This window comes from Chelonia mydas, chromosome 8 (assembly GCF_015237465.2).
Source record: "Chelonia mydas isolate rCheMyd1 chromosome 8, rCheMyd1.pri.v2, whole genome shotgun sequence".
NCBI lineage: Eukaryota > Metazoa > Chordata > Testudines > Cheloniidae > Chelonia > Chelonia mydas.
In genome coordinates, this window is record NC_057854.1 from 48,736,455 (window position 1) to 48,761,182 (window position 24,728).

General features: G+C 47.3%; 1 protein-coding gene across 2 annotated transcripts; it reads right to left on the minus strand.

The window, feature by feature from the left end:
• Positions 1-262: 262 nt before the first annotated feature.
• Positions 263-24,501, minus strand: KIAA0040 (KIAA0040 ortholog). Of its 2 annotated transcripts, none has more exons than XM_037907425.2 (2): positions 24,349-24,501; positions 263-3,808 (listed from the first exon to the last, which is right to left on the minus strand). In XM_037907425.2, exon 2 carries the CDS (start codon positions 3,691-3,693, stop codon positions 3,376-3,378), a length of 318 nt encoding a protein of 105 aa, XP_037763353.1. In that variant the 5' UTR covers positions 3,694-3,808; positions 24,349-24,501; the 3' UTR covers positions 263-3,375. The 2 variants fall into 2 exon arrangements, with proteins under 2 accessions (XP_037763353.1, XP_043409002.1); XM_043553067.1 differs by lacking the exon at positions 24,349-24,501 and adding an exon at positions 14,018-14,038.
• Between the last annotated feature and the right edge of the window lie 227 nt (positions 24,502-24,728).

The window sequence follows — 24,728 nt, forward strand, 5'->3', positions numbered from 1 at the left end:
CTTCTTCCTCCCACTTTTTTTTTTCATGCCAAGAGAGGTTGGCCTGCACTCATTAACGAGGAGACGCACTAAACATTACTAATTGGAAACTGCCCTTTTAAGTATAATGTATCTGCGACTGGCTGAAAAGAGGTGCCCTTCAGCATTCCTCTCGACTGAAGTCAACAAAGGTCTCATCCAAGGCCAGTGAGATGGTGCAAAAAGATTTTCCCAAAGAAAGAAATGGCTGAGATCTGGAGACAAAACCTCTCTCAGGAGTTTGAAAAAAAAAAAAAAAAGTTTTATTTTAAAAATTTTTCTTGAGCATGAACTGTGCAGAAGAGGCCAATGCTGAAATCCAGATGCATGCACATGAACTGTCTGCAAGGCAGAGGCTATTCTCCACAGTGGCAGAGCTAGCTGTAGGAACCTGAGCCCAGGTGGGCCTTATCAGGGTGTACTGAACGTGCATCAGACACTGCCTTGTTGTTGGCTGTGCAGATGGAACCTACTGGTTAGCATGTGTCACACAGACCCATAGAGGATTGGGTATTCTGCAGCTCAAGCTACAGACGCTCTCACTTTCAGTTCTGGAAGTGCTGGTTCGATCCCTGGTATTGGCCAAGAGGATGGCTCTCATACAAGGCAGCTTCCTAAGCTTTGCTCTTTTGACTGTATGTAGTGGATAGAGATGGGGCCAAGTCATCAGGAGCTGGAGTTCTGGGCTGGTGGGCTCAGTCCATTAAAGAGATGGCTCAGGGCTATAAAGTTGGGGTAGGATTTTGAACTTCCCCAAAGTTTGGGCGTGTTTGGATTTAATGGTTTGGGCCCGTGGTAGAGTGCCTATATGCAGACACGGCCCTTTCCTCTGACTCTCTGGTCCTGACAGGGTTGAGGGCCCTCACAGGAAGCATTTTTCCGGGATGCCTTTCTGGGTCTTTTAACTATGGCAGAGCAAAACAGCTGTAGCTCAAAGATAGCCATGTCACAACTAGCTATATTTTCCTCTCTGCCAGCCAGTAAGTGCTTGTACCCCCAGTTATGTTTTCCTCTAGCTCTAGTTTTGTGTGTGTGAGAGAGGGAGAGGGAGATTATTTCTCTCTCTGTTTCCAAAATGATGTAATTTTATAATCAAATATCCCAGAGCAGAAGCTGGGGTAGTGGGGGAGCGAGAGATGTTCAGGGAGAGTTGGTATCTAGGATCAGGCTTCCCTTAAGGCTGTTTAAGCTAAAATCTGACTCTTATTTGTTGCCTCTCAGCCTTGAAATTGGGTGGTCCCTGTTTTTTTTTTAATGGAGATGAAGTGAATGAAGGAGCTGAATGGCATCTACTTAAAGGCATGGGTGAGGAGTCGTCTGGGGTTGAGGCTCCGAACAACACAGTTGAGTGAGGGCCAAACCCCATGAAGTGATGTCACAAAGTCGGACAAATTGGGCTGCACTTTGAGGGCACAGCAGAAGTGGCTGATTCTGTAAGCCCCAGCCAGCTTGCCCTGCTGCCCGCTTACCCTAGCAGAAGGGTATCCAAGAGTCAGAGAGCTCTTCTAGTGGAGGGTGGGTGAGACACCCTGCTGCAGATGAGGTCACCACACAGGAGTCTGCCATGCTGGAGGCTGTACCATTTGGCATGCTCCACCAGGGCTGGTCCGGATGGGTTTGTGTGCTTCCCTGAACTGTCTGGGTAGTCTGCTCTGGGAGGCTAAAAATAAACTAAAGCAGAATGTTTCCAGCAGAGCCTTTAGAGCAAAAATATTTGTCTCTTGCACTGGCTTGTTGGAAAGATGATGGCATCCACCCACTCTGTTTATTTGCAAACCATGTAAGTGTGACTTAAATAAACCTTGATGATAACTACAATAGTGCATGCAGGGGGAGGAGTCAGGCAGGAGCCCTGGGGAATAGACTGCAGTCAAAGAGGGCGTGAGTGGGGTCAGAGGTGGAGCAGGGGGCACAGATGGCTGTGGCCTGCTGACTGGCTGCGGGAATGGGATGAGCTGCCTTGCTTGAGAAGAAGAGGAAGATCTCAGGAGTGGGAGGAAGACGCTTCTGTGAAGTGTGTGTGTGGGGGGGTTCTGTCTGGGACAATGTCTCTTAGGGCGGGATGGGGCGGGAGGGAAGGTTTGGTGGGCAGGAGGTATGAAGTGTATCTGGATTTCAGGCTCCCTTCTATGTCTTCGTGCTGTATTCCAGAGCCAGCTGCCCTTGCAGTGCTCCTTGGACCAGCGGCACAGCTGGATGGCAGGAGCTACTCCCTGTGTGTGCCCATTTGTGTGTATCACTGTCTGGGTCTGCTACATGGGCATGCCTGTGTGTCTGTGGGAGTGTGGCTCTGGCTGCGTGTGTGTCTAGCGTGCCGGGGGGGTGCATGGCCTAAGTTATTGCACGGAGTCAATGTTCCGAGGCCCAACTAGTATACATGGCCGACTAGTATACATGGGTTCCATGAATGAACCCTTTCTAGTAGTCATTAAATAAATAACTCTAATGCTGGAGCCAAGCTTCTGTGCAGAATTAGCTGGAGTCTTCTCTCTCGCTGCAGTACAGAAATGAAGCCACCTTCCTTGCAGCAGAACGAGCTGCCAAAGGACCAGTCTGCACCAAGGCCAGTCTTAGACAGGCTTTGTAGTGCCAGTGCAAAGGTTTCAGTCTCTTACTGTGCCACTTTTGATCTGTTCTTGCCATCCTCTGTTATGGGGGTGGCTGCCAGCAGTAGGGGTGGCTGCTTTGCTGCCTTGGGGGAGCGTCTTTTGGCCTGTAAGGCAGGGCTGGGTTAGGAAGCCCCATTGGAAGCTCCAGCAGTGGGCTGGATACCTGTGTCTTCAGGAGCTGTGAAGCAATAGCTTGCCAGGGTGTGAAGGAAAACCCTTTTCATTGTGCTGTAACTATGTGCTCATGTCTGTGCAGGAGCAAGAGCCCGTGCATGTGCAGAGGAGTGCCAGGGTGGGTTAGTTTTCAAGTGCATGCGTGTATGTTCTTGTGTACATGTATGTTCATGTGCCTGTCGGGGTGCACATCCCTGGGCACGCATGGCTTTGTGCACGTGACATTGGGTTCATTTGCATGGGAGTGCAGGTATGTTGTGCACATGAAGGTGAATATCTGTGTGCTCATAGCTGCGTGAATGCTTGTACATGTGAGCGCACGCACGTCCTTGTGCACATGGATGTGTGTGTCCTAGAGCACGCTGCCTAGTCCAGTTCTGGGTGTGCATGTAAAGATATGCTGGACTGCGTGCCTTCTAGTGATGTCTCCGTGCTCTCACTAGTTGTCTGGCTTGTCCTGAAAGTCCTGGTTTTAAAGTCATTATCAAAAGAGACGGAGCCATCACAACATCTCCTTGCAGCACGTGGCCAGAAGGGCTCCCTGGGGAGGAGGGTCTTGGCTCCGTCCCTCCGACTAGACAGGCAGCGATGGTGTCTTGTCCAGCAGGAGCAGCTTGGGCTGAGCCGAGATCCACAGGTCCTCTTCACCCTTCTTTTTCCTCTTTTTGTTCCTCTCTGCTGGGACCTGCCCATTGCTGCTGCTGCTGTTGATGCTGCCTTTGCTCTGCTGTCTACAGAAGCAGCAGTGACAGCAGATAACTAGGAGGACGAGGAGGACTAGGACGGGCAGCCCCAACAGCACTGCCAGGCAGACGGTGTTGAAGATGCCCTCCTGGTGCTTGGTGTGAATGAGATTCCAGAATGAGTCAAAGAAGGAGCTGACCTGCTCCATTGCCGTTGGCCGGCTGGGCACCTGTTCTCCCCGCCTGTGGCTGGTGCGGTCCCCTTGCTGGGCGTTCAGCCCTGAGGGAAGGCAAATGGAACCCAGCAGCAGCTCCAGTCAGTGCCTGTGAAAACAGAGGAAACAACAGGAAATCAGGAGGCTGCCCTGAAATCGACATTTGATCAACAAAGCTTGAACGCTGCCCATGGGGCCTGACACCTGGTGAGCGCTCAGCCAGCTGCAGAGATGCGTCTGCAGATCCCGAAAGGGCAATGGTTTGGGACGCTTGGTCTGTGGGCTGAATCATGCAGACCTTCTGCCCAGCAGTGCTGAAGAGCCTCCAGCAAACCTGCTGTGTCTAGGGTCCCAAAGGATTCCTGACTGGCCGCAGCAATGGTGTAAACCCAACACTAGCTGTCTTCCTAAAACTACCGAGTTCCCCGAAGGGCTTGAGTTCTGAGGGGGCTGGCTTACACTGCCTAGGCCATTCTCACTCTTCTGCTGAACGACAGGACTTCTGCATAGTAATGCCCATGGACCCCCTCCTCCTCCTATGGACTGAAAGCACCATATTCCCAGACCCCTTCTGGGCCAGGGCAAATGGGACCAGAGTCCGGCATCAAACTCCCACCTCTGGCATGGGAGCATAGGGTCCGAGCTGCAGGTGGATGTACTGCTTTGAATACAATAAGCACTTGAGACACTACATTTGTATATGGGCATTTCCAGAGTTTGGGGAATGTTTGGGTCTGGGCTTTTGTTATGGGCTCAGCTCTAATAAGAATTAATTAGAACATCTAATAAGTTCAGAGTAGTTCAAATAACATTTTTCACCCCAGTTTTCCTTGTCACACAGCTCTGTGCTTCTGGGTTCCCCTGGAGACCAGAAGCAGTGAAATACATGTGAGGGACTGGTCTCATGAGGTTTCCTTCTTGGAGAGGATTAAGATAGTTATCCAAATGACATTCTGACAGCAGGATTGTCTGGCTATGTAGACTCCCTCCTCAGGCCCTACGCCACCAGCACTCCCAGATATCTTTGAGACACCACTGACTTCCTGAGGAAACTACAATCCATTGATAATCTTCCTGAAAACACCATCCTGGCCACTATGGATGTAGAAGCCCTCTACACCAACATTCCACACAAAGATGGACTACAAACTGTTAAGAACAGTACCCCCGATAATGTCACAGCAAACCTGGTGGCTGAACTTTGTGACTTTGTCCTCACCCATAACTATTTCACATTTAGGGACAATGTATACCTTCAAATCAGTGTCACTGCTATGGGTACCTGCATGGCCCCACAGTATGCCAACATTTTTATGGCTGACTAAGAACATCGCTTCCTCAGCTCTTGTCCCCTAATGCCCCTACTCTACTTGCGCTACATTGATGACATCTTCATCATCTGGACCCATGGAAAAGAAGCCCTTGAGGAATTCCACCATGATTTCAACAATTTCCATTCCACCTTCAGCCTGGACCAGTCCACACAAGAGATCCACTTCCTGGACACTATGGTGCTAATAAGGGATGGTCACATAAACACCACCCTATACTGGAAACCTACTGACCGCTATGCCTACCTACATGCCTCCAGCTTTCATCCAGACCACACCACACAACCCATTGTCTACAGCCAAGCTCTCCGATACAACCACATTTGCTCCAACCCCTCAGACAGAGACAAACACCTATAAGATCTCTATCAAGCATTCTTACAACTACAATACCCACCTGCTGAAGTGAAGAAACAGATTGACAGAGCCAGAAGAGTACCCAGAAGTCACCTACTACAGGACAGGCCCAACAAAGAAAATAACAGAACGCCACTAGCCGTCACCTTCAGCCCCCAACTAAAACCTCTACAACCTATCCTGAAGGACAACCCATCAATCTCACAGATCTTGGGAGACTGGCCAGTCCTTGCTTACAGATAGCCCCCCAACCTGAAGCAAATACTCACCAGCAACCACACAACAAAACCACTAACCCAGGAAACCTATCCTTGCAACAAAGCCTGTTGCCAACTTGTGCCCACATATCTATTCAGGGGACACCATCACAGGGCCTAATCACATCAGCCACACTATCAGAGGCTCATTCACCTGCACATCTACCAATGTGATATATGCCATCATGTGCCAGCAATGCCCCTCTGCCATGTACATTGGCCAAACTGGACAGTCTCTACGTAAAAGAATAAATGGACACAAATCGGACGTCAAGAATTATAACATTCAAAAACCAGTTGGGGAACACTTCAATCTCTTTGGTCACTCGATTACAGATCTAAAAGTGGCAATTCTTCAACAAAAAAACTTCAAAACCAGATTCCAAGGAGAGACTGCTGAATTGGAATTTAATTTGCAAACTGGATACAATTAACTTAGGCTTGAATAAAGACTGGGAGTGGATGGGTCATTACACAAAGTAAAACTATTCCCCCCCTCCGCCCACTGTTCCTTAGATGTTCTTGTCAACTGCTGGAAATGGCCCACCTAGATTATCACTACAAAAGCTCGTTTCCCCCCCCCCCCCCCCCGGTCCTGCTGGTAATAGCTCACCTAACCTGATCACTCTTGTTACAGTGTGTATGGTAACACCCATTGTTTCATGTTCTCTGTGTATATAAATCTCCCCACTGTATTTTCCACTGAATGCAGCCGATGAAGTGAGCTGTAGCTCACGAAAGCTTATGCTCAAGTAAATTTGTTACTCTCTAAGGCGCCACAAGTACTCCTTTTCTTTTTGCGGATACAGACTAACACGGCTGCTACTCTGTAACTTATCCAAATGTGAGAGTGCTTTATCTGGACTGACTCTTGAAACCTTTTGAGGCTTGCTCATTCCTACCTTGACTACTGGGCTGTACGTCTGTATGGGCCACTGCCCCCTAAGAAAAGGGGTAGCATGTGTCCGTGGCTGGAAAAACAAATTGAAATGGTGGAGCGATGGTAAATAATGCAGATGTGGAGGGACACTTTCAAACTGATTCTTCACTTGCTTTTACAATGATCTCTTGCAAAGGAAATTTAATGCAAGGTGCTAGTTCTATTCTGTTCAGGTTACTATGCTGCCCTCAACACGGTAGCGTCTGAGCACCTTCCAGTCATGACATGACATGACATGACATGACTCTCTCTCTCTCTCTCCAGCAGAGAACTGTATGTGTGGTGCAGTGTTTGTTTTGGTAGGTGTGTGTTTTTGTTTTTTGTTTTTTTTTAAAGTACATGCAGCTCTGTGTTTGAGGCTGGAGAAGGCAGGTCAAGGAAGTGCGCCTTGCACTTGGGGTAGAAGTTGGTGAGGCTTTAGCTGGGAGTCTCTAGTCTTCCCACAATGCCTCAACCCTGGTTAGGCGTGACAGGTGCTTGTGGTGAGCTTTGAGTACTGCCTACACAGTGCACTTGACAGTTCACCTCTGGGCTGAGACTGTGAGGGTGGCTTCCATAATGAGGACCAGAAAGTGGGCTGCCCCCTCCAGCATACCGACTACCACACGGTACGTTTGTGCGGCAGTCAAAGGTGTGATTGCAGGATAGGTAGAAAGGCAGCTCAAAACAGCAGCATGGAAGTGGTAACACAGGCTAGCAATGTAAGTACGCCCCCCAGGGTTCCAGTGGGCTTGCACAGCATCCATACTGCCATTTTTTTAGCCATTCTAGCGTGGGTAAACCTAGCCCAGGTTTGCCTCCCTGAGTTGCAATCACCACTCAGATTGTAGTGTACACACGCGCACACACCTACAGCATTTAGATAGCAACATTGCTCAGCCTATGCAGACCAGCGCTAGATTTCAACTTGTGACTCTGAAGTTAAAGGCTCTGTAGCCCCTTGCTTGTCCCCCGAGCCACCTGCAGCCCTCTGTTTTTTATTTTTTTAACCAAGTGTTTCTCACAGTCGAGGTTTCTTGTGGGAGGTGAACCATTATCCACTATACAAGTTTCAACAGAGGCTGACGTAACAATGGCATTCCCCTAGCTGTGCACATAACCAGCAGAGCACTGCATTCTTGGCAGCGGCCCAGACCGCTTTCCCCCTTGTCAATGTGCTGCATTGCTCCTGCCTCTCCTGGTCCAACTCTTACCTTTTAGTCATTACCATCATGTTTTGTATGGGTGATGGCCAAGTTGTGAATGAATCCACAAGGCCTGCTTTCAAGTGATTCCACAGGGATTGTGTCTTCACCCTGATTAGTTCCCGAGGTCCCAGCAGTTAAGCTGGACTAATTTTTTGGGGGTGAATTTACTATTCACTGAAAAATGCATTTTTTCCGGGGAACGCTTAACAAATTTGAGTTGAATTAAGTGAATAGCTTTGGCTGAAAAAACACCTGAAATTTTTTCTGGGGGAAATGTTAAAACATTTAGTTTCAACTTTTCATTTAAAAAAAAAAGTGGTTCAACATTTTTGTTCTGAAAATGTCAATTCGAATAAACATTTTAATAGTTTCATTTGATCCGAACAAAATGTGTTTTCGTTTCAGTGAGAGAAACAAAAAAAAGTCAAGTTTGCTTCAAAACTAACTGAAGTTTTGCGTGTGATTTTTGGTTTGGTGGCCAAACCAGAAAATCACCATCTATTTCAGTGGCTCTCAACCTTTCCAGACTACTGTATCCCTTCCTGGAGTCTGATTTGTCTTATGTACCCCCAAGTTACACCTCGTTTAAAAACTACTTGCTGACAAAATTAGACATAAAAATAGAAAAGTGTCACATAAGAATGGCTATACTGGGTCAGACCAATAGTCGATCCAGCCCAGTATCCTGTCTACTGACATTGGCCAATGCCAGGTGCCCCAGAGGGAATGAACCTAACAGGTAATGATCAAGTGATCTCTCTCCTGCCATCCATCTCCACCCTCTGACAAACTGAGGCTAGGGACACCATTCCTCACCCATCCTGGCTAATAGCCATTAATGGACTTAACCTCCATGAATTTATCCAGTTATCTTTTAAACCCTGTTCTAGTCCTAGCCTTCACAACCTCTTCAGGCAAGGAGTTCCACAGGTTGACTGTGCGCTGAGTGAAGAAGAACTTCCTTGTAAACCTGCTACCCATTAATTTCACTGGGTGGCCCCTAGTTCTTATATTATGGGAACAAGTAAATAATTTTTTCTTATTCACTTTCTCCACACCACTCATGATTTTATATACCTCTATCATATCCCTCCTTAGTCTCCTCTTTTCCAAGCTGAAAAGTCCTAGCCTCTTTAACCTCTCCTCATATGGGACCCGTTCCAAACCCCTAAACATTTTAGTTGCCCTTTTCTGAACCTTTTCTAATGCCAGCATATCTTTTTTGAGATGAGGGGACCACATCTGTACGCAGTATTCAAGATGTGGGCGTACCATGGATTTATATAAGGGCAATAAGATATTCTCTGTCTTATTCTCTATCCCTTTTTTAATGATTCCTAACATCCTGTTTGCTTTTTTGACTGCCGCTGCACACTGCATGGACGTCTTCAGAGAACTATCCACGATGACTCCAAGATCTTTCTCCTGATTAGTTGTAGCTAAATTAGCCCCCATCATATTGCATGTATAGTTAGGGTGGTTTTTTCCAATGTGCATTACTTTACATTTATCCACATTAAATTTCATTTGCCATTTTGTTGCCCAATCACTTAGTTTTGTGAGATCTTTTTGAAGTTCTTCACAGTCTGCTTTGGTCTTAACGATCTTGAGCAGTTTAGTATCATCTGCAAACTTTGCCACCTCACTGTTTACCCCTTTCTCCAGATCATTTATGAATAAGTTGAATAGGATTGGTCCTAGGACTGACCCTTGGGGAACACCACTAGTTACCCCTCCCCATTTTGAAAATTTACCATTTATTCCTACCCTTTGTTCCCTGTCTTTTAACCAGTTCTCAGTCCTTAATCAAGTCACAGCACACTATTGCTGAAAAATTGCTTACTTTCTCATTTTTACCATATAATTATAAAATAAATCAAATGGAATAAAGTGTACTTACATTTCAGTGTATAGTATATAGAGCAGTATAAACAAGTCATTGTATGAAACTTTAGCTTGTACTGACTTCACTATGGCTTTTTATGTAGCTTGTTGTAAAACTAGGCAAATATCTAGATGAGTTGATGTATCCCCTGGAAGACCTCTGTGTACCCCCACGGGGACATAGACCAGTGGTTCTCAGTCAGAGGTGCATTTGCTCAGAATGTGTGAATGGTTGTGTGTGTGTGTGTGGGGAGGGAGGGGTAAATATGGTCCCATCCCCCAATATGCCTAGGGAATTGTGGGGTTTATTTTATTTTTTATTACCCCTTGTCCTGCTGCTAGTTAGTGCTGTCCTACTTGGTCTAACTTGGCAGGTAGCCAGCTCTATGGAAGGCTGCTCAGATTAGAGCTGACAGACAGTAGCTGGGCTCCTGGTGGGCTTGGATGGGGTACAAAGTCTTTAATCACCAGGTCACTGGTTCAGGTCTAGATTGGTGGTGACTGAACATTGCTACTGACTGATGCCTGTTTGGCTGTCTGAGGGAGGGTAGTAACATCTACCCAGCCATGGTGGTTAAGTGTCTGGGTCACAGCCCCTATATGGTGGGCAGGCTGTGGTGGGCAGGCTCAGCAGAGAGGTCAGGAGATGAGCTGTAGACTCAATTCTCTTCCCAACTCAAGATGATCCCAGCAGGTCATGGCCTGAGGTGCACATGGCCTGATCTAATGCCCACTGAAATCAGTGGGAGTCTTTCTATGGACCTTAGTGGGCGTTGGAGTATGCCTGGAGGTAGGTAGGTGGGAGAAGCACGCCCTTGTGGCTACATTAACAGAGGATCTCAGTCTCCAGGAGTATCAGAGAGGCACCTTTCACTCAGGCTCAAGTCACTTGAAGAGTGTTAGAAAATGCGGTGGGGTGAGCACATCTCTTTGACCCAGTGCAGAGCCTGACAGATGATGCAGCTGCTGTGACTCACCTCGCAATTGTTGCAAGAAGTGGGTGGGGTTGTGGAGGGGAAGGAGCAGCATTTTTGTGGCCTCGTGTAAGGTTTCCTTCCCTGGGGGAGAGTGCGAGGTGCTGCTGACCTGCAGGTTCCCTCAGAAAAGCATACCTTTTCTAGGGGCAAGGTCAGAGGGCTGGCTCCGCCTCTTGGGTTCACACTCGGCCTCCCCAGAGACCTAACAAAGCCCTTTGAGGGGCTGCATGAGATGGTGCCCTTATGGGAGTGTTTCTCAAATGGGGGGTCCTGACTCAAAAGGGGGTCATAAGACTATTGGGGGGGGGAGGCGAGGCATCCCGTTCCAGCAGCAGTGCAGAAGTAAGGGTAGCATGGGATGGGGGTGGGTTGTCACAGCTTTAAATATTTTTTTAAAGAGGGTCCCAGCAAAAAAAAAAATTTGAGAACTCCTGCCTTATGGGTTTGAGCTGTCTGAAAGGGCGGTACTTTGGGAGGTTTTGACTCCCCACAGACGTGACCAGGTTAAGGATGATGCTGAGATTGTGGTCAGATACCTGCTAGGAGAACTGGCAGGTGACTTAGGGGCTAATAAATCGAAACTTGTGATTACCTAGTGTTTTCCACTCAAGGGTTAGAAAGTGCTTTGAGAGCTTTGGCTGAAGAACCGCTGTATGAAAGCTAAGTATTGTTATTTATTAAAGGTCTTGGCCTGCATTAACAACTCAAGTCCCACAGCCTCTCTGGGAGGCAGGGTGAGTTATTGGAATACCTGTTTTATAGAGAGGGGAAACAGAGGCGGAGAAGAGCAGGTCCATATCTTTCAACCATGGATGCCTTAAACACACCCACACTTAACTTGGGAGGTTTCAGTGGGGGTTGTACTTGCAATCCTCCTCTGACAATCAGACCTCGCTCACACACTGTCTGTGGTAGAGACAGAACCCGGTTATCTCGATTCCACTTGTGTTCTACAACTACTAAATTATGGGAGATCTCTGCTGTGGTGATTCCCAAAACAAACACCAGGGACCCTAGTTTATTAAAGGACCCATGTTTGTATTGCTGTTTTCCTGTTGTAGGCGGCATTTATTGCTGTCTGGCCCTTTCTGTATCTCTCACAAGCAACGATACCCAAGGTTTTACCCTCTCGCTCGTGTCTGTGGTGCTGGCTAGTACATCTGGCCAGTGGGCCAGTACATCTCATTAGTGGATGGATGCTGCTACTTGCCCAGGGCTCTGGATTTGCAGTCACATCCTCTGTTTTAATGAACAGCAAAGCCTGGGCTCTGTTTTTTTTCTAAACAGTAACTCAACATGTATGGTCTCCCTTCTTGATGTATGCTCCAGTCTTTCATTGACCTGCCTCGCCACAGGGAGGATGTGACACCCTTGCAGGAGGTGTTAATCTGTCACAGAGCATCTTTGTCTGCCTAAAATAGGGCTGTCCACTGCAGTTTGGGCCATGTGTGCACCCTGGTAAGTCCTTTGCTACCCTCCGCCCGCAGGGACATCCTACTCTCCACCAAGTCAGACCTGCCATTTTGCACTACCGCAGCAGGCACGGTGCGTTACGTGGCCTGAAAGAGAATGAAGAAGTCTGCTCTTAGAAATTCTGCCCCTGGGAAATTAAACACTGTCTGGAATCCAGATCCATGATGCATTCCTGGTCATGTCTCTTTGCTGAATCACAGAAAACCAAGAGACAAATTCTCAAGGGCTCAGCACCCACTGAGGAAGCTAGATTTTTTTCAAAAGAGCTCAGATCTTAAACAAACACCAAAACAAGGGACAGATTTTGCCAAAGTGCTCAGCACTTAGCTGTTAGTATCCCAGTGGGAGCAGCTGGATTTTCAGAACACTGCAGCATTACAGCTGCATGAGAAATGGTTTTGATTTTTTTTAAACAATGAAAACAGATTATGATGAAACAAACTTTTTATCCTTTTCATCTAAATTTTCTACATATTTTTTGGGTGGCATATTGTTGTGTTTTTTAAATCCATTTTCAGCAGCCAAAACAGAAGCATTTCAAAAAGTTTTGGTTTTTGACGACTTGAAAATGTGGAGCCAATTTTTTTTTTTTTAAATGTCAATTTTGGCTGAAATCTTCAGGTTCTGGTTGCTGAAAACAGGAAAAAAAAAAACCTGAAAACTGAAACAGTTTGAGTATTTTAACATCCCCCACCCCCATTTAATCAGAAATGGACAGTTCCAGCAAACATTTCTGCTTTCACAAAACACTATTTTTTTCATTAAAAATGACGTGTGTGTGTGTGTGTGTGTGTGTGTGTGTGTGTGTGTGTGTGTAAAAAATTCTGCATGGAAAAACTACAGCCAGCTCTACTCAGCACCCAGTGGACAACCAGGCTGCTCTTTTGACGACCTATCCCCCTCAAACAGTGTAACTCCTAAGGCCCTAAAAAGGACAGGAAGCATCCACCTGGAGCAGTTGGTTATAATTTATATCAGTATAAGGCTAGAGTCTGTGATGGGCATTAATTCTTCTGGGTAGTGTCCCCTGATTCTGGCCTTCTCATGACCCATGTCAACTTAGGCAAGCTACCCCCTTTAACTGCATACAAACCCAAATGCTCTGTGATGCTTTGGCCCTGGCTGAATATCATTGACACTGAATCCTGGCCCCAAGCCCCATGTCATTGTTCTGGTGCAGAGTTGGCTCTCTGAGGTGGTGCCCTCTGTCTGTGTATTTCACAGGCAGCAGCAGGAGGAAAACCCATGCCGTGGCACAAGACAGCAGGGTGGAAGGGCGTTTGCACTTTCCTGACCCTAATTGCTTGCATTTTGAGTGGTCCCTGAGAGCAGGTGTATTATGTGATGCCAACCCAAACCCGATCTGCATGTGGTGAAGGACATCATAACTTTGCTAAGCACGTTCATGTTTGAAACACGTGGCTTTATTTGCACGTGACTCTGCAATGCCTGGATGTGGCTGGGGTCACAAGCAGAAAGGCCAGAAAACTAGGGGGGAGAAGATTTTGGGGAGAATGATCTGGCAGCCACGAGATCTGGGTTCTGTCCCGGGTTCTGTCCTCACCTCTGCCACTGAGTGCTCTGTGACCTCAGACAAGTCACTTACTTGCTCTGTGCCTCAGTTTCCAACCTGTAACATGGGGATAGTGCTACTTCTCTACCCCACAAGGGGATCATGAGGCTTAATTCATTAATGTTTTAAGACAGGCTACACTGAAAACACTCTCTTTAGGCTCTGTAGAAGTATGAGGCCACCTGCCCTGCTGCTACACCTTGGCACATAGAAAGCTATTATTGCCTCCAGGAGCAAGTGCATCACGGCCTTGCACAATATGATTGCCTCACTTAGCGATATCACTTCTGGAAGCTTTCAGGAGCAGCATTTCCCAAATCAACATGTCACCCCATGTACTCTAGCCAAGCAGACAGAGTGTCTGTGGGCACCTGTGGCTGGGTGGACTGACTAGCTGACAAATACACAAATGGCCTTCATTTGTCCACAGACAATGACCATAGCCCCTTGTCACAGTGGGGCTGGATCCTTTACGCTGTAGGAAGCGGTGTATAGCATGTGGACAGCATCACAGCACATCAGCTAGGGGTTAAACAGTATGCAATGGGTAGAGCAGGATTTGAAAAAAGAAGGCAAACCAGGCTGGTGTCCAACTACTCCCCCGGTTTCCAGCCTCGAGGGTTGCCAAGTGGAGTGACTGTTGCTAAGGAGGCTATAGTCAGACAGATTACACCATCCCAGCCACCACTCCTCCTCCTCCCTGCATTCCAGCCATGAGGAGCTTTTACTGTGACACGATCCGGCCGAAGGCAGCCTTTGGGACAAACTTTCATGCCTGATGTTTGCGTCTTACTGTGGGACCCTCCCATGGGGAGGGAAGTGTCACAGCCTGGCAATGCAGGGTGGTGGTAAAGTGGAGCTGCGTCAGCCCCAAAGAGCTTGGGGGAGGGTTTCCCTCTAGCACCAAGGCAGTGTGTCACAACTGGAACGGCTGGCAAAGCTAACTGAGAGGAGCTAGACACCTGTATCTGTCCATGTGTCTCTGCAGGGCATGCACTGTCCCCACTTGCCTTCCAACGCCTATGGGTTACTGGCAAAAGCCAGATGGATCGCAACAGGGCAACCCCAGTTACTAGGTTCTATAGAGGGGACTAAACTGGCCAAAACCTGCATACTGCATGCCTTCCCACACATGTGCACACTATGCCCCGCATGTGCCATACATACTGGCACACGTGTGTACACAGCCCACTCCATCACAGCCCATACCTCGCCCAAGGTAAGAAGGAGACTATAGAGGGAAAACTACCATATATGGGGTGTTGAGGAAGGGAGGGCAAAAATATCCAGCCTGGAATTTCCCTCTGGCAGTTGTAGATGAAGCTGCCTTCTGTCTGTTTGCTCACTTGGAACTGGGCAAAGATCCCACCCTAGATTTCTGTGCTACTGGGGATGGATGGTGGGAGTAGCCCCTAGTGATGGAAAAACCAGATCTGGATTTACGTACCTGTCTGGCATAGACCCAAGGTACATCTGTGGATTCTGGTGCACCCTTTACAGGCCTAACTGTAGGCGTGCACCCGAGACCCATTGCTTCAGGGTGAAGGCCTAAATGGCTGGAGCTGGATTTAATTCAGTGGGCCAAAATCTAGAGGAAGAGACTCCCTCAGTACATTGTGATTGTACAGGGCTGAACACAATGGGACTATGATCTCAGTTGGGACCTCTAGGGCTACTGTAATGGAAACAATAAATAACATTAATAAGCTACAATAGGGAATGAACACTTGCAGCAAAATGTTGCTTCAGTCAATTTTGGTGCCTCTCTCCTTGATTATTGTTAAAGAGCCCTTTTTATTTAAATAGGAAAACGAATGAATGATGATACCTAGCTCGTATATAGCACTTTTCGTCCGTGGATCTCAAAGTGCTTCACAAAGGAGTCGTCTCAACATCCCCACTTTACAGATAGGCAAACTGAGGCACGGAAAAGTGACATGACTTGTCCAAGGTCACCCAGCACACCAATGGGTGAGATGGGAATAGAACCCATGTCTCCTGAGTCTTAGACCAGTGCCCTATCTATTAGACAACACTGTCTCCCTGGAGTGCCTAGATTCCCACCCTCCTGCACAGGGTTATCACGGGGGAAAATGTGAGAGCCTCTTGTTTAAAATATTAAAATCCCAACACTCATCCCCTTCTCCCACCCCCCAGAGACTCCTGTAAATAATTTTTAGAACGGATTGTATTTCCCTATTGACTTTATCCTTGTGGAACTGAAAAAAAAAATAGTAATCAATCTGAAAAACAAACAGAATATCTCTTTTTTTGTCTGGATATTCTGTGTGTGTGTGAAGCTATAGTGCAATTTATCCATAAACGGGAAGTCAGACTCCCATAATACTCTACTCCACAAGAAAAGTAATTTTAGACAAAACAGGATGTATATTTTAATTCCTGCATCAAGATGCTTTATATTTACTGTCTTGAAAGTTTTAAGGAGGTGTGACAGGGTCAGGCCAGATGGTGGAAGGTCCGGCGGTGAGGACAAAGAAGGTGCTGGGAGGAGGCCACGTGGAAGTAGCCCAGGGAGTTGTAGCTGTCACAGGAGACACTACAGACAGCAGCAATCCATAGGGCCCTGGCCTGGAACCCAGAGTAGAGGGCAGGCCTGGGTTCTCCGCCATCCCTAAGAGGACCTTTATCCTGATGTCTGATAACGCTTGTACTTCACAGTCCTCCAGCAGCACACCTACTCACTCTCAGCTTCTTGTGCACCTCTTGCTCCTAGCTCCTCGCATACACCTCACTAACTGAAGTGAGGTCCTTTTTAAAACCAGATGCCCTGATTAGCCTGCCTGTCCTAATTGATTCTGGTAGCTTCTTAATTGGCTCCAGGTGTCCTAATTAGCTTGCCTTTATTGGTTCCAGCAACTTCCTGATTGTTCTGGAACCGCCCATTATCTAACTCAGGGAAAAGGGATCTGATTAATCTGGGGCTAATATCTACCTTCTATCACTCTCCTGTAGCCATCTGGCCTGACCCTGTCACAGGGGTTGCAATTTTCTTTTTAAAATTGTAATTACTTGGTTACAGAAAAGCAGAGCTGTTTATAATGTTGCCATGGCTGTCTTTCCCCTTTAAAACATAGCTGAATAAATTGAACGTGACTCTTAACGTGTGTGTAAAATGTCTAGCCCAAATGGACCCTAATTTCTTGCCACAAGCCCTGAGTAAGGGGCAGTGTACAGCTGTGCAGCCTGAGGAGCAGACCACAAGCCACATTGTGGTTCTCACCCTTAATCGAAGGGGAAGTAACATGCATCAGCCCTGGATCTGGTGAGGTGTAAATAACTTCCACCCTCTGTGCCTGCTCAGTTGTACTGGTGATTCATTGTGGGAGGTGGAGGCGGAAGTTCTCTCCTCACACAGCTACTAGGAACACCGGTAGTTGGCCCAGGGCAGTAGGGGGGCTTTCCACACCTGTAAGGCCTTGTTGCCAGGGTCCCAATCTGACCCTCAGTTAAGTCTGATACACAACTAACTTTAAATGATTATTTAGGGCCCCTGTTGCCTTTTGCTCTGTAGATGAAGATTGTTAGTGCAATAATTGGGGGGGGGCTCACTGAAAATTTTTTGGCATCCCTAGCTATGAAATTTCAGTTTAGATCTGGCAACGGTCAGATCACAAACAGCCTTGTCAGTAAGGCTGCTGAAGGGTGTGCCTCACTAGTCTACACCCCCATTCAGCCAGAAGGGGTTTGTTGCACAGATCCCCGCGTATGAACCTTTCAAACTAGCAGGGAAGTTTGATGTGACTGACTTTCTTCTGGTGCTCCAGGCCCACGTCTGGAGGAGCAGAGGGTGCTGCAAGTTGGGACTGAGGAGCTGTCTCTTGAGTGCTCAGGGCTGGAATAGGAGGAGGCGCTACGGACTGATTCATTTGGATAGTCAGTTTTTTTTGGGAGGGTGTCAGAACTGATTAGAGCTGAGGATGGTACAAGCAGATACTGTGCAAATGCAATCAGAGCCCTGATTTTAGGAGAGCCACTTAGTTCACTTGTAAAGCAGTTACGGAAGAGAGAAATGAGTGCATTATAATGACCCTTTCCTGGCACTAGGCATGGAATAGGAATGAGTCAGAGAAAAGTTTGTTGTAACTTGAAGAATTTGCTGCAACCAGAGCTTTAGGCATCTACTTGATGTATCAATAGGACATGTTTGTGTTTTTGTCTCTTGTATATAAATTGTCAAACTTAGTTGCCTAAAGTTACGCTCCTAAATAAAGGATGTGACACTCTTCCCCCCCCCAGGTGCTGAGCACTTGCAGCTCCTATTAAAGTTAATGTTAGCGACAGGTGCCCAGAACCTTTGAAAATCAAGTCACTTATTTAGGTACTTCAATGTGGATTTAGGCATCTAATTTTAGAGATCTTCATTTGACAACTTGGACCTACAAAACCAAAATAATTAGCATTGATACTATGCAAAGGTTGCAAGATCAAGCACTAAAAGTGTCAGGAAATTTAAAATTATAAAAGTTGTTCCGGCAACATGAGTTGGCCACATCCTGTATATTTTGTAGTAACCATATATTTTAAAAAAGAAGTTTAAGATTTACACTGAACAATGGGAAAAGGACTGGAAAGCACTACATCTGTGTAATGTGGCCAAGTTCATAGGACTGCAGCAACCTCAAGCCCTGATCCTACAAATTGATCCATTCAGACATGCTCTTATGTCTCATTTCACCGGGACTCTTCGCAGGCTTGTCTGGATTCCTTTGCAGAACTGAGGCTTTAACTTGTGGAATATGGTGACTTTTGAGTGCTTGTTCTCACAATGCTGACACTTTGTATATTTAATGTCCTCGAGGTGGGTAGCTGTTTTTAAGGGAGGGGAATTGGAAGAAAATAGAAAACTTAAAATCTGGAGGGTAATGGCTTGAGCAATTCCATGCCCTGCACTGGAACAATTCACCAAGGGTCATCATGAATTCTTCTCCATCACTGACCATTTTTAGATCAAGATGGGCTGTTTTTCTAAAAGCTCTGCTCTAGAAATAATTGGGGGGGGGGGGGGGGGGGGGAGGGAGCGGGAGAAGTTCTCTGGCCTGTGGTATACAGGAGGCCAGTCTAGATATTCACAATGGTCTCTTCTGGCCTTGGAATCTGTGACTCTCTGAAATATATACATATAAGAGCCTGCCTACATTTAAGAAAAATTTTGCCCTGGTGTAACTGCATGGATGTAGTTAACACCACTGCAAACCCATGATGGAGATGTGGGGGGCTGTACTGCCCCAAAGTGGGACTTACATACTCTAATTGGGTAATTTATCAAAAAGCTACACTATGTGTCCCACTTTGTGCTAGAACAACCTGCCTGCATTTGGAGTTTGCACCAGTGTAAGGGCTTGTTTACACAGAGACTTAGTCCATGGCAAGCCAGGGTGTAAATCTACACAAACTAGCTTGTTGTGCATTGACCGGGAGGGCCGTATTACTGTGTACTAAAAGGTCAAAGCGCACTACAGAACTTTTGGGGCACGGTAGCAGATTTCATGTGGCCAGTTAGTATGTAGTGGGCTAGAGCACTGTAGATTTACATCCTGGCTTGCCACATACTAAGTCTCTATATAGACCAGGCCAGATCAATGCACTTGCACTGACGCACGGTTTCTTAACGTACACAAGGCCTAACCTCTATTGCCCTGCACTGCACCGTTACACTGGTGCAAAGCGCTAGCATTCTGATCTGGTGGTATTCCCTTCCTTCCCCTTTGCAGGGGTCAAAATGACTAAACATGGTACATGGCTCTGCTGACTTCACCAGAAGAGCTTGGATAACACCCACATCTTCTGGGTGTGGTGTTCTGTCCCATCTAGTGGCACCAAGACCACTTAAGAGAGAGAGGAAAAATGAGTCTGCTCTACAGCCTTAGGTAATAGCCAGTTGGCTTTTAGTTTATGCTGTAGAGGCTCATGCACTAAGCTCCAGACGTCCCTGGTTCGATCCTGCCCGACAACAACCAGGGTCTGTCGATGTTACACTTGCAAGTTCTTTGATTGGACCAACATGGACTTAACTTGCCACACCTATGTACTGGGGCTATTTTTCAGTGCATATCTGCAGACTTAAGGAAATGTTTCATTACTCATGCTCAGTGCAAGTTTCACATTCAGCCGGTTTCCTTGTAACATTACCTAAGAAAGCCTGGTTAGGATGTTTTTGAAATGGTGAATAGTATATTCCCTTCACTCTTCCAGAGCTCACAAACGGCTCAAGGGATTTTGATCCAATTTCCCTCCCCTGCCCCTCTGAAAAAATCAGACAGAAGCCAAGCGTAGATAATTTTCTCCCCAAAGGTGAATGATTTGGCAAGTTATGAATGTTTAAAAACATGAGATTAAAAGTGAAACTATTTTGCAAATTTAACCATAGAAGCATGCACAGGCCCAGACACAATCTATGTATGTAGATACTGTGCAATAAAATTAAAGAACAATGATCAGTTTGACCCTTTTTATAATCATTCAAACAACAATAAAATGATACTGTTCCCATCTGACTTTGTATGCTCATAATGTTGTTAATGAACTTTGTCCAAAACTACTTCTAAAATGAGATTTAGTGAATGGTCTATCCTTCACAATATGCTATAAAATACCATCCCCATGTGTATCTAGTATCTCCTGTTCGTGGCCTGGAGGCTCCAATCCAGCAGAGATTCACCTGCATGGAGCTTATTGCAGGAGCAGGGCCCTAATAAGCATTGATGATCCTATTTGATACCAGCTGATCTCTGTACAGGGATGATTCCTTCCTATAGTCTGTGAGAGCTTTTCTGGTGATCTGAATAGGTTCCATGTTTCTACACAGGCTATATTTAATTGATGGCTCTCGTGAGCTCTGGCTAGATCTCTGTAAAAGCCGTATAATCAACCTGGTACAACTCCTCTGCTTACATTTTTCTTTCTGACTGATCTGAAACTCAGACTGGGCTTGCTGTATGCTTTACCAAAGCTCGCAAGCCCTTTGGGAAGATTCTCCAGGCAGCCTGGGCTGCTTGAAGATTTGAGGTGGCAGCCCTGTGAATCTTGGAGGCTTTGGCTGAATATTGCTTGGAGCTGTGGGGCATCACTCCTTTCTGAGAATTGTCTGTGTGAAACTGACAATAAAAGTTCTAGCTAGAGATTGGCTGGAACCAGCAGCCTTGGGATTTGCACCCACCCCCAACATTGGAGCTAAAATGTATGGCTCAGCCCCATCTCTAGATCTTGTGACTCCCTGTGAACTGAAATCCTCATGCTCAGCAAAGCTCTTGTTCTGACCCATGTTCCAGTACCCTGGGGGAAAAGGCAGATTTTCATCAACAAAACCCTAAAGCACTGAAGAGTGTTTAGCCACTCAGATTGGCTGAAGGCTTGGCAGCGCTGCTCCTGCTATTCCCAACTCTCGAGTCTCTCTCCAGCCTCCTTTTGGGAGCCTGAGGTGCCCTGCCTCTGCTTGATGAATGACCTGGCTTAGAGATGGCTGCACCTCTCCGGTGCACCAAGCTACTTCCGGATCAGCCCCAGAGGCCTGGTCAACACAATGTTTTGTATCTGTTCTGCAGCATTGCTGCTAGCCATAAATGCAAGCACCAGTGCAGCCTGGGCTTTGGCACGTCCAGTACTATGTCACAAAACTCTGCCCTGAACACCAGTGCTGTAAACTGGGAATGAAATTTTGTAGTGCGGGGGGACTCAGAAATGGAAGCCAGACATCCCCATCCTCTTCCCCCTTGGGCAGGGCCTACACACTTTGCCTTCACAGTGTGACCAGCCCCTATCATTCCAGGAAGCATAGAATCATAGGACTGGGAGGGACCTTGAGAGGTCATCTAGTCCAGTCCCCGGCACTCATGGCAGGACTAAGTATTTTCTAGACCATCCTTGACAGGTGTTTGTCCAACCTGCTCTTAAAAATCTCCAATGACGGAGATTCCACAACGTCCCTTGGCAATTTATTCCAGTTCTTAATCATCCTGACAGGAAGTTTTTCCTAATGTCCAACCTAAACCTCCCTTGCTGCAATTTAAGCCCATTGCTTCTTGTCCTATCCTCAGAGGTTAAGGACAACAATTTACCTCCCATCTCCTTGTAAACAACCTTTTATGTACTTGAAAAGTGTTTTATCATGTATTCTCCCCCCCCAACCCCCACCCCCGCAGTCTTCTCTTCTCCAGACTAAACAAATCCAATTTTTTCAGTCGTCCTTCACAGGTCATGTTTTCTAAACCTTTAAATCACTTTTGTTACCCCTTCTCTGGACTTTCTTCAATTTGTCCACATTTTTCCTGAAATGTGGTGCCCAGAACTGGACACAATACTCCAGTTGAGGCCTAACCAGCACAGAGTAAAGCAGAAGAATTACTGCTTGTGTCTTGCTTACAACAGTGGCTCTCAACCTTTCCAGACTACTGTACCCCTTTCAGGAGTCTGACTTGTCTTGCCTACCCAAGTTTCACCTCACTTAAACTACTTGCTTACAAAATCAGACATAAAAATACAAAAGTGTCACAGCACACTATTACTGAAAAATTGCTTACTTTCTCCTTTTTACAATATAATTATAAAATAAATCAGTTGGAATATAAATATTGTATTTATATTTCAGTGTATAATATATAGAGCAAACAAGTCGTATGAAATTTTAGTTTGTACTGACTTTGGTAGTGCTTTTTATATAGCCTATTGTAAAACTAGGCAAATATCTAGGAGTTATTGTACCTTCTGGAAGACCTCTGTGTACCCCCCAGGGGTACATATGCCCTGATTGAGAACCCCTGGCTTACAATATTCATGCTAATACATCCCAGAATGTTTGTTTGCTTTTTTTTGCAACAGTGTTACACTGTTGACTCATATTTCTCTTGTGATCCACTATAAACCCCCCTACCACTCTATCCCTTTCCACAGTTCTCCTTCCCAGGCAGTCATTTCCCATTTTGGATGTGTGCAACAGATTGTTCCTTCCTAGGTGGAGTACTTTGCGTTTGTCCTTCTTGAAGTTCATCCTATTTACTTCAGACCATTTCTCCAGTTTGTCCAGATCATTTTTGAATTTTAATTCTATCCTCCAATGCACTTGCAACCCCTCTCAGCTTGGTGTCGTCCATAAACTTTATAAGTGTACTCTCTATGCCACTATCTACATGACTTATGAAGATATTGAACAAAACCGGACTCAGAACTGATCCCTGTGAGAACCCTTGCGATATGCCCTTCCAGCTTGAGTGTGAACCACTGAAGGCTACTCTCTGTTTTCCAACCAGTTACGCACCCAGGTTATAGTAGCTCCATCTAGGTTGCATTTCCCCTAGTTTGTTTTATGAGAAGGTCATGCAAGATAGTATCAAAAGCCTTACTCAAAGTCAAGATATAAGATCAAAGAACCTGAGTACGAGTTGAGTCTTGAACTAGGATCCCTGCAGGACAGCAGGCTGGTGTCCTTTATATAGGTTAGGCCAGATAGGTCCTCTGACTGGCACAGCCAATGTAGAAGAACGTTTGTAACAACTGTGGGTCAAAGATTCCTGTTACACCAGGCTCAGCTCCCAGCAAAGGCATCTGAGGTCTGGGAGAGATCCCCCTTGCCTTTTAAAACTCAAGAAATTTTATTCAGAAAGAAACTCTACTTCACAGCTTATGTCAGTTTCCATACCTCTCTCAGCTCCAGCTACTGGAATGGGAGAAGGGCCCAGGCGGATATGGGGGATACAGTGTCACTCCTGTTGGAATTAGGAGGAGACCCTTTGGCCAGCTCACAGAGGGGAGAGGGTGCGTCCCCTGCTGTCTGAACTGCTCATAGTGGAGACAGCCCCAGGGCAATACCAAGTCAGGAACCCCGGAGCTGTTCATTATAAACAAGGGCAATTGTGCTGAGAGGTTCAGCATGTGCCACTTTAACAATGAAGCTAACCTACCCCCCACCCTCCCAGTACCGTGCTCAGGAAAGGCAGCTCTCACTTTCTGACTCTCCTGTGCATGGCTCTTTCCAAGCTCACAGCTAAATAACAGCGCAGAATCCAGAGCACCAGCAGCTTCTTATTATTTACTTGGATTCCAGTAGCAGCCAGAGGCTCTAATGAAGCTCCAGGCCCCATCATGCTGGGCATCCTACACAATCCCTGGCCCAAAGATTTTATAGTGGAATAGAGCTGACCAGCAAATGGAGTGGGGAAACTGAGGCACAGAGCGGGGAAGTAATGTGCCTAAGGTCACTCGCCAAGGCCAACGGCAGATCCAGCTCTCCTGCCTCCCAATCGAGTGCCCTATGGGCTGGACCACAGGGCTGGCGCCCGCTGCATAAGTTCAGTGTTGTTTACAGATCCGAGACAGGGCGCTCAGGCTACGTGCTGGGTTCCGGCGCTGGGGACCTCAGGGAAACCCCTGAGCGCCGCTGCCGTGCCTCAGTTTCCCTTTAGCCAAAGGAGGACAGTACTTTAGCTAGCTCCCGGTGAGGTCCGCCCGGCCCCGGGAGCGCGCCTTGGATAAAAGGGGTCCCAGAGCAACAGGGCTAAGCAGGCTGCTCGCTCCGCCAGCCCGCCCTCTATGTGCACAGGGCGCGGTGACCAAGCGCTCCAACGGGGAGTCGCTTCCCGGGAGCACCCCGCGCTGGGACCGGGGAGGGCGCCCCGCGGCTACGTCCACACGCCCCGGCACGGCCGCCTGCAATTTACCTGCCGCTCCCCGGGGCGCTGCCCCTGCCACAGTCCCGCGCCGCCGCCGCCGCCGCCGCCTGAGAAGTTTCGCAGCAGCCAGAGGAAGTGGTGAGCTGACGGCTCGGGATGTTTGCTGCCAGCGGCCTCCCAGCGCTCCGCCCCTTGCCCGGCCCGCTCTCCCCGCGGTACTTGGGGCGACTGCCGGCTCAGGCCGGCCCCGGGGCTCACGCCCTGGCCTGTTTGAGCTTTCCCGCTCAGCTCTGCTCGCGCTGGCTCCCTCTCCCCGGCACGGCGGCTTTCCACGCGCGACTCACCCCCGGCCCTTCTGACCCACGCAGGGCCCAGGCCACTGGGGGGACACCTCGCCCTCCGGCCACGTTCACCGCCCTCGCACCCAC

Coding starts and splice junctions, on each gene's coding strand:
- KIAA0040 (XM_037907425.2), bottom strand. CDS start 3,693: ATGGAGCAGGTCAGCTCCTTCTTTGACTCATTCTGGAATCTCATTCAC.